This window comes from Cariama cristata, unplaced genomic scaffold (assembly GCF_000690535.1).
Source record: "Cariama cristata isolate BGI_N322 unplaced genomic scaffold, ASM69053v1 scaffold19706, whole genome shotgun sequence".
Lineage (NCBI taxonomy): Eukaryota > Metazoa > Chordata > Aves > Cariamiformes > Cariamidae > Cariama > Cariama cristata.
Genome location: NW_009621909.1, coordinates 15,230 through 23,901, shown reverse-complemented (window position 1 = coordinate 23,901; position 8,672 = coordinate 15,230). Strand labels below are relative to the sequence as shown.

The following is an 8,672-nucleotide window of genomic DNA, read 5'->3' as shown; positions in this document are numbered from 1 at the left end:
GCCGGGGTGCTCAGCCACCAAAAGTCGGCCGAGCCTCCGTGAGATACCAGGTCATCACAAGACCCGGGGGACGCACGCAACAAGGTGAGGTGGGACGTAACGTACAGCACGGTGGCCAACCCGACCCAGGGCCAGCTCTGTGCTCCATCATACAAGCCACAGTAGAAGGACTCCTTTCCCTTCTTTGAGACACCGCTTGTGTTGGCTCACCATCTCAACAGGAGACAAGAGACGATGAAGAAAAACAAGACCCAGAATGAACACAGAAGCAGCCCTACACAAATCATCTGCTCTCTCCGAGAGGTATTTCCCCATTAAAAGGACCAGCAGAGAGCACAGTACTCTGGTCTTAAGTTAATTATGTGACTTGAGGCAGGGTTAAAGGGAGCGATCTCACGGGATGCCGAGCCGATCGCTGCAAGGGACGAGGCGGCACAGAAGCAGGCGGAGATTTTCCCACCCAAGTGGTTCCCCTTTCTCTGTGTGCCTCCCGGACAGGCTCCAGATCTGATGTCCAACCTACAAATATCCCCCACCTCCTGTCCAGAGAGGATCGTGGGAAGATGAACACAATGAGTGATGTACTTAATGGACAAATCTCCCAGAAGGGAGGACGTGTCCCCTTCCCAGGGACAAGCAACCCTTCAAGCTGGATTTTTTTTTGCAGTTGCTTGTCCTCTTGTTTTAAGCCTCGCCAAGAGCCAGAGAGAATTGATATATCCAAATATACCAGACTTCTCCCAGAGTCCCTTCACTGGTTTGCTGCTGATGTATAGACAGATGATCTCATGAGACCTCTACCACATTCGGTCACCGTGTCTCATCTATCTTAAGTGCATATACAAGCCGCGATTACTACTGCATCCGAGTGCCTCACGTCTTGAATGTACTTATCCTCCCATCGGTCCTGCGAGACAAGGGACTGCTATTGTACCTCTTCCAGGGAGGACGCGCAGGTTAAACGGACTGATCGCAGAGGATATCCGGGACGTGGCAACGTCGGGATCCTCTAAGCATCTCCCCTGTCTCGTGACTCTGCCTTGTGAAGCACTGAGCCGGTACTTACCCCACAAATCACAGCTCAGACTCGGCTCGGGACTCTGGCTTCGCACGGGATCTAGCTTTCAGCACCCAGCCTAATCCTGAGATTAATGAGGGATTCCCGCTATAAAGACCTCTCTATCAGACCTCTCCCGAGTAAATACACCATCAAGCCAAACTGTACTGTTTTCCTACCCTGGCAGCCTCTGTCTTAAGCCTTACACCAGAATCCATCATACAACAGCGATAATCAAAAAGCAATTAGACAAAACCATGGCAGAAAAGTCCATCCAAGGGTTGTTAAGGATGACGACTTGGATGCAGCCTCTGGCTCAGGACGTCTGCGTGTGGCAGACCAGCGCTGGCCAGGCAGATGAGCCAGCAGAGGTATCCACAGGCACACATCTAGTTTTTACCTTTCCTCGTGTCCCTGGCCCCGTCACGGCAGGATAACCGTGCTCGCTGTCTGACCAGAGTCTTCAGTATCATTACTGCTAAGCCATGCCTGCTCCTCCTGGGACAGAGGCTGCCGAGCCCTCATCTCTCCTGGGAGAGCCCTCGCTTCAACTGCTCAGCATGTTTCCCGAGCTGAATGGGAGGGATGATGATTCTTGTGTCTGCAAGCCGGGATAAATATCCCCCGGTTAGTTCAACACGGTGCCGCTCGCTCTGCTAGCAAGTGGCTCCGTGCGCTTCGGCGTTGCTCTGCGCCCAGCAGCTCGGGACGCCGTGCTTTTTCCTAGCCAAGAAATCCCAGCCTTCGTCCATCGAGAGATGAAAGCTGGTCCGACAACATGGCAATTGCCATGACAACATCAGAGTTACCCCCCAAAATAAATAAAAAGCCCAGTAACTATGGAAACACCTGAGTGACCAAAAACAGATTATTAGCTAGAAGACCTCTCCACAGTTTACAGATGGCATCGGCACCACGAGGCTGGGGACTGTAATACATCTGAAGCCTTGGAAACAAAGAGATGCTCGGCACCTACAGGTACAAACACAAAAATACGTGGGCACACACAACACTGCCTTTCAGACCGCGGCGTCCAAGTCCTCTGCACAACTTACATCTCCTCTGGAAAGATGCCGCTGCCTTCCTCATAGATGTTGCATAAGGACCATGGTTATCTAAGTTCTTCTCTCCCTCTTTGCCCTCCTCCCTCCTTTTACCCTTCCAAGGATGCCTCTCTTGACTGCCATCCTAATGGTCTTGGCACCGCAGGGGTGCCAAGGGGGGACAGAGCCGCCCCATCCATGCCAGAGCTTGGCTTCCCGGCACTGTTTCGGTGAGCTGCATTTTGAAGCCCCAGTGCCTGGCAGCTCCGGTGGCAGTCACGCTGCCAGCTGGAGCATCCGAGCCCAAGGCAGAGCCCCAAAGCAGTTAAGCCTCCTCCGCCCAGGCAGAAGAAGCTGTGACTACACCAGCTCCCCTTCTTGTTCCACCTCAACCTGTTCAGCTGCATGCACAGGAGTTGCCGTGGGTTAGACCAGCATTACTGGGAGAAGAAGTAAACAAGGACAGAGAGGGGTGAGGCAGAGGGACAGAAGATAGGCTGGTAGCACATCCAGGTTGGACTGGCCAGAGGTTCCCAAAACCCTTCTCCAGAGCCAGCATTCCGCTTTTGCTCCCGGCAGGAGGATGAGGATGGGCACAGGCAGGGCCAGCCACTGTGCAAGGCTCCGAGTGGCAATGGAGGCACCGACAGGGCCGGCGCTTGTGTGATTCACGAGCAGAAAACTCTCTTGCTCACATTCGCCTGGCTCTTCAGTTATACAGCAAAAATGCTTCCTCCTCCCGTCCGCGGCGAACTCTTCCAGCCTCCAAACCAAACAGAGCCTCAAAAACAGGCTTAACGGCTCCCATTACATGGCAACAACTGCAGACATGAAAATTCAGCAGAGCTTACCCAGACCAAACCGCTAAACGCATTGCGCCGGACCAGAGCAATGCACGGGAGAGAAAACAACGGAGTGGTCAAGGGAGCGGCACTGGCTGGAAAAGGGTCTTGAGTGAGATCAGTCACAGGGGAGCCGGGCTGCTCTCAGTCTAAATCCTCTGAAGCACCCGACCGCACGCTCCCCCGGTGAGCACACACTCTTATTTGCTCCATTTCCCACCAAGAGCCACACAGTAGGTTTACAGCTGCCAAGAAAATAATAAAGCCCGTGAAGTGCCTTTGCAGAGAGGAACACTCGCCGGTGTTAAGCGTGGGGACTGGCTCCTTCAGCTACCGGTCTGTCCGTGCCTGGCACAGACAGCGCTATCAAAGTCTCTCCCCAGCGACGTCGGTGAGAGCTGCTTACCCATCCGCTATGTAAACCCTTAAATTATGCACCAGCTTTCCCTTAACCAACTCTCCCTTGTCCTTTTTCTCCACTACTCCAAGCGAGACGGAGAAAGACGGCAAGAAAGAACTGGAGGCGGCTCGCTCCAGACTTCCCCAGGGAGGAGCAGCGAGGCAGACCTACAACCGCAAGAGGGGTCGGTAGCTAGTTCTGGGTCCCCGTTCGCTCCTGGCTCTCCAAATTAGAGTCTATCCTACTAGAGAATGGGTTACTGTCTCGGCATCTGCTATAGCACCTCCGCGCACCTGCCCTGGCTCTTATTTCAGTCTCCATGCTTCCAATTTTCGGCTCTCCTATGTGCGCGGAATGCAAAACGGAGAAGTAGAGGTCCCCCTTGGTGGCTTGGCAGACCCAGAGAGAGAAACGGAGGAGCTGCCTATGGAGACGGGCAGCCACCGAAGTTGTCTCCGGCCACCTCTGGGCTCAGCACCCTGCATCAGCCGTGGAAGCCAGACTCAAGTAAATCTCTGTGATCATTTGTTCCCTTTGAGTTTTGAAAGCAGAATGCCTAATCATGGCCAAAATCAGGTAAGAGTTGCTGCTGCAAATTACACAGCGCCACAGGTAATTTCTGATTAGCTCACTCTTCCTCTCCCGGTGCATCCTCAGTTTCCATAGCAGCTAAGTCCTAAGTAAAATGGAAACATCTGGTTCAAGCGCAGGTAAAGATTCCCTGGGGAAAGAAACCTGCTGGATGGCAGCAAACACAGAAAATCGCCCTCGCGAAAGACAGAGGCATCGTAAGCCGGGAGCCTGCTTAGGAGAGGATGGATGGCATGGGGGAGAAGGCAGCGAGGGGCACGGGAGTGGGAAAGGAGGGTCCTGGGGGAGCAGGAGGGGATGCGGGAAGGAGAGTGGGGCTGCAAAGAAAACACGGTGTGTGAGAAAAACAGGCGGTGAGGAGGTAGAGCGAGATAAAAACACATTGCCAGGGTAGAAAAGGGGAAGAGGAAAAAGAATAAAAGGCTTCAAGGTGGGAGCGCATGGACCGCCTCAACCATAAATGCCACCTGATGGTGATAGATACGGCTACAGCAACTTCGATGCCACGGATAAACGCTCGGGGCCAGAGAGGAGCACATGGATCTGCACCGTGCATTTCGTCATTCATCCACGGACGGACCCCGACCGAAGGACACCATCTCAGAGGCACGACCACCTAAGGCGGATAAGCCAACACATGCACTGGTGGGGGCGGGGGAATGGTTTTTACAGAGGCTCCTGTCAAGGAAAGGGGCTGAGATGCCGTCAACTAGACTTGCCCTCTGCATGGGCTACAGAGAGTGATGGATCTGGCCCAGCAGTTTGCTACAGCGCAGACAAATAGCTAAAAATCAATGGAGCTGCACCGAGACACCGCAGCCATCGTCGGGCAGCTGAACAGAGAGAGCAGACATGGCCATCCATCACTGCCGCTGCCGCGTCGTCTCCTTCGGCTGCCGGATAGCCTAGCCGGGGTGTCCCTGAGGAGAACTTGAGGCAGTTGTGTCGGACAACGGCCCACTTTGGTCAAACCTCAGGGGAAAAATGACTGAGGCTGGACTGAAGCGCTTAGATGGGATCAGAGGATCAGAGCCAGGCATTGCCCCTTGGCAGGGTGGCTCATCCCACCCAAAACCCCCAGATCTCACCCCCAGCTCACTGGTGAGAACCTTGCAGTCACCTGGGAGTAACAGGGCGGCAAAACACAAAGCAAATGCCAAAAAGCAGCTGGGAAACTGTTTTGAAAGAATATGCTCCCAAATGGGCACGTATGGGAATTTGCTTCCCAGCAGTCACACCCACACAGTTCTGCTCAGGTTTTGCTTACCAATTAACAAGGCCACCAATTAATGCTTCATGTGTTTTCGTGCTCATTTGTACTATCTGCAGCCTTCCTTTGAAGCAACATGCAAGAATTCCCTGAAAACTTTTCCAAGTAGGGCCGGACAAGCACCTTCAATCCCTAAGCACAACCACCCCAACCTGGTACCTACTGCCAGTCCTCCACACGAGTAAAACCATAAGCTCCTCTCCCAGACCACCAAGATGGATTTTTCTCCCCCAGAGTCATCAATTCCAGCATTAAGTCACATCTTTTCGGCACGCATCGCCTTCTCTTTGCAACTGAAGTGCCGCCTGAACCAGCCAACAACGCCTCCCCAGCCGCTCGCAAATGATGCTGTGCCCTTCCCAGAATATTTCTGGGAATGTTTGGCTCTTACCTTTGGGCGAGATGTGTCTCCAGGTGATTGTTGGATCTGGCCTGCCCGTGGCTATGCAGGTGAGGCTGACGTTGCCGCCCTCGTTGATGGAGATGTCAGAAGAGATCTCAGTGATTTTTGGAGACACTGCAATGACACAAAGAGGGAAATGAAAATGCTACCAGTTCTGCTACAACTCAAATCTCGAAACGTGGGTGAGGGGGGCTGAATTCCCTTCCTCCCTCCACCTCGACAAGCTATGCAGCAGCCCATCACTCTCATCTGACTTGACAGGAACACACAGGGGAAAGAGGAGGTAAAGAAGACAGGGTTGAAGTGGGAAGAAATTGTAGCCAGAAGGGATTTGGACATTTTAAGGATGCTCGAGACAGCTCCTCCTCAGCACCTCCATGGTATGTGAGAGGGTACTTTTCTTCCCCACCCTGTTTCCAGTGCTCATCCTGTCCTCCCAGCCATGAAGAACCCTTTCCAGCAGAGTTGCATCCCACTGAGAAAACATCATCCACCCCCTTCAAACTCCCCCAAAGGCGGCAGTCGCCCTCGCACAACAAGAGCACCCCAAGCACGCACGTAGCTTGCAGCTCTTTCTGCAGCCATGCAGGCTGTCTGTCATGCCCTTGCAACCAGAAAAGGACCAAAAGGCCCTGGGCATGAAGATGACAAGCCTACCGAGGAGCCTCTACCACTGTGCCAAGGAAGGGAAATTCAATCAGGATGAAAGCCATGCCGCTGCATTGGCAGTGCCATCGTGAACACTCAGGAGCAGGTCAGATACAAGGGGCGGATTCCAGACCCAAAGGAAGGACACACGTACAGGACAGGGGGTGATGAGAAGGGGGGCCGAGAAGGAGAAGGGATGAGGAGCAAGCAGGGAGCACCCGGCTCCTGCTGCTGCATGAGCGGAGGATGCGAGGGAGGGCTGGGGTTTCTCTGAGCTCTACGACAGGGCTGTACGAGAAAAACGATCGGCTGCTGCTATCAGCCTGCACCTGCAGAACAAAATAAAGACCATCACCTTCCTCGGTTTATTTTTTTCAGGCCATTCTCCGGAGCCTAGCAGCGGATTGGCACCCCGCTGCGGCACTTTGCAGGAGAGTCACAAATCACTTGCAAAGCATCCTGCTCCTACCACCCTCCCTGGGCGAGCCCCGTTCATCCACCCGCCTGAAACTGCAGCCCAGATTGTCTCAAACACCCCTATTCCTGACTTGGACTCTGTTCCCGAGCATCCCTCCCCTGCCTCTCCCCACCTCCCACACCTTCCCGGGGCTGCGCCGAGCTGGAATGACTGCAATGGCCTTGCACGCATTGCCTCTGCTGTGCAGGTAAGTAATTTATTGATCCGTAAAGCACTCCAAGACGCTCTGGAAAGGATTATGTCATGCCAGTGCCGTGCAATAAAATAAAAAATGATGGATTTTTTGTGAACATGAGGGTGATTTAGGGTTTGTAGTTGGAAGTGTAGTTAAAGTACATTTTAAGTGGAAATCAAGGTGGATAATGAATTATTCTCTGTTTTGAAGGGCTTCTGGGAGTTCATTTTTTTGCTGCTCTGGGCACGACGGCTAATCTGCTAATCGCGCATCGGAGGACAACTACGGATCAGACGCTCCCAGAACACCGGGGCTCAGAGGCAGGACAGCGGAGGGCATGAAGATGACACCAAAAGAAATATTAATATGCATCAGTGTCATTAAGCCCAGTGGAAGGGGACAGCACCCGCCCTCCTGGGACTGCCCGCCCGCAGCTGGGAGATGCTCTGCCAATAACCAGGTAGTCCACTGAGGAGATGCAATTAATTACAAGTGCGATTGCCCCGCCGTGTTCCTGGCAAGGCTGGGACCGCTAGCCAGGAAACCCATGTGTGTTTTAAAAAGACCGAGCTTGCGGTCTGGACAACAGAACCAGGCCAAGGAGGTATTACCGTTGCCATTTCAGAGAGGTGGAAAAGAGACAAGCGGAGGCACAGTGCATCGCCCGCTGTCGCCTGGGAAGAAGCAATACCTTCCAGCTGTAAGTCCCGACAAAACTAGAGCAATATTTATCATCTTCAACGCGACGCTCGCTAAATCACAGAGGAACCCTTCTGATGTTTTTAACTACTGAATCCGCATCAACCCAATTCAGCTTGTTTTGCAGAGCTCACTGAGACGTTAAAAAAAAAGAAAAAAAAAGAAAAAAATCAAGTCAGACCGCACCACGACTCCGGTACCATGCACACGGATTTGCACCTGCCCGGGCGAGAGACAAAAATCTCTAATCAAATCAACTGACCAGATTCTAAAACATAATTAAAACAAATTAAAGTTGGATTTCCCAAAACACAAGCGTTACATCCTCATCCTCAGTAATACAGCAGGAGATCTGATTTTTGCTCAGATCAGGCAGAGGAGAAGAGATGATTGCGTTGCTGCTTGGCCGGGCAACGGGAGACTTTGCAGCTCTTTCCGACAAGTGCAAAAGCAGCTCGAGCCGCTCGTGTGCTGGGGAAAAAGCCCACCATGGCCCGGCGAGCTCGGGACACGCTTGGGGAGAGACAATTTACTGCTGCCCACCTGGGATGAGATGAGGCAGGAATGGCTGGGAAGTAAACCAGAGCGACAACGTCAGCGAAGTCATTAGCTAACCCTTAAATTAAATGTGCAGTGGTAGGATTTAACACGACAGTTATTGTATGCTAATTAAACGTTTGAATAATTAACCACACGAACTACTTAAAACGCCTTTCTGGAGACCGAACAGGTATGTTCTAAGGCTTTTACCACACTAGGGAGGGAAACCTTAATAAATAAGCAGTCGCGAGTAGATATTTAATATTATTTAACGGTCACCGGTGCTCCCGTTCCCTCGGCATTAAAATGCTTTCACCGTCGGTTGGCATTTCTACAGCAGTGGGGTAGAGGAGAAATTTCTTATGCCGAATGAGGGACGCAGATGGAGCTGTGCCCCTACGGGAATGAATAAATAAATAAAGCTAAATAAATGCAGGCTTCCCAGGCGGGAACCCTCTCCTTGTGGGCAGTCCTTTTGTGTTCAGCATCTCTCTCGCTCAGGAGTGATTAAACATGGCAGTGTTGG

The 8,672-nt window shown here is 52.5% G+C and overlaps 1 protein-coding gene across 1 annotated transcript in view; it reads right to left on the bottom strand.

The window, feature by feature from the left end:
- The window catches only part of LOC104163233 (protein CEPU-1-like), a gene marked incomplete at both ends in the record, with an annotated part of 26,671 nt that extends 20,920 nt beyond the window's left edge, over positions 1 to 5,751 (bottom strand). Inside the window, 1 exon segment of the mRNA XM_009702159.1 lies at positions 5,595 to 5,751. Coding sequence (XP_009700461.1) covers positions 5,595 to 5,751 — 157 coding nt within the window.
- Between the last annotated feature and the right edge of the window lie 2,921 nt (positions 5,752 to 8,672).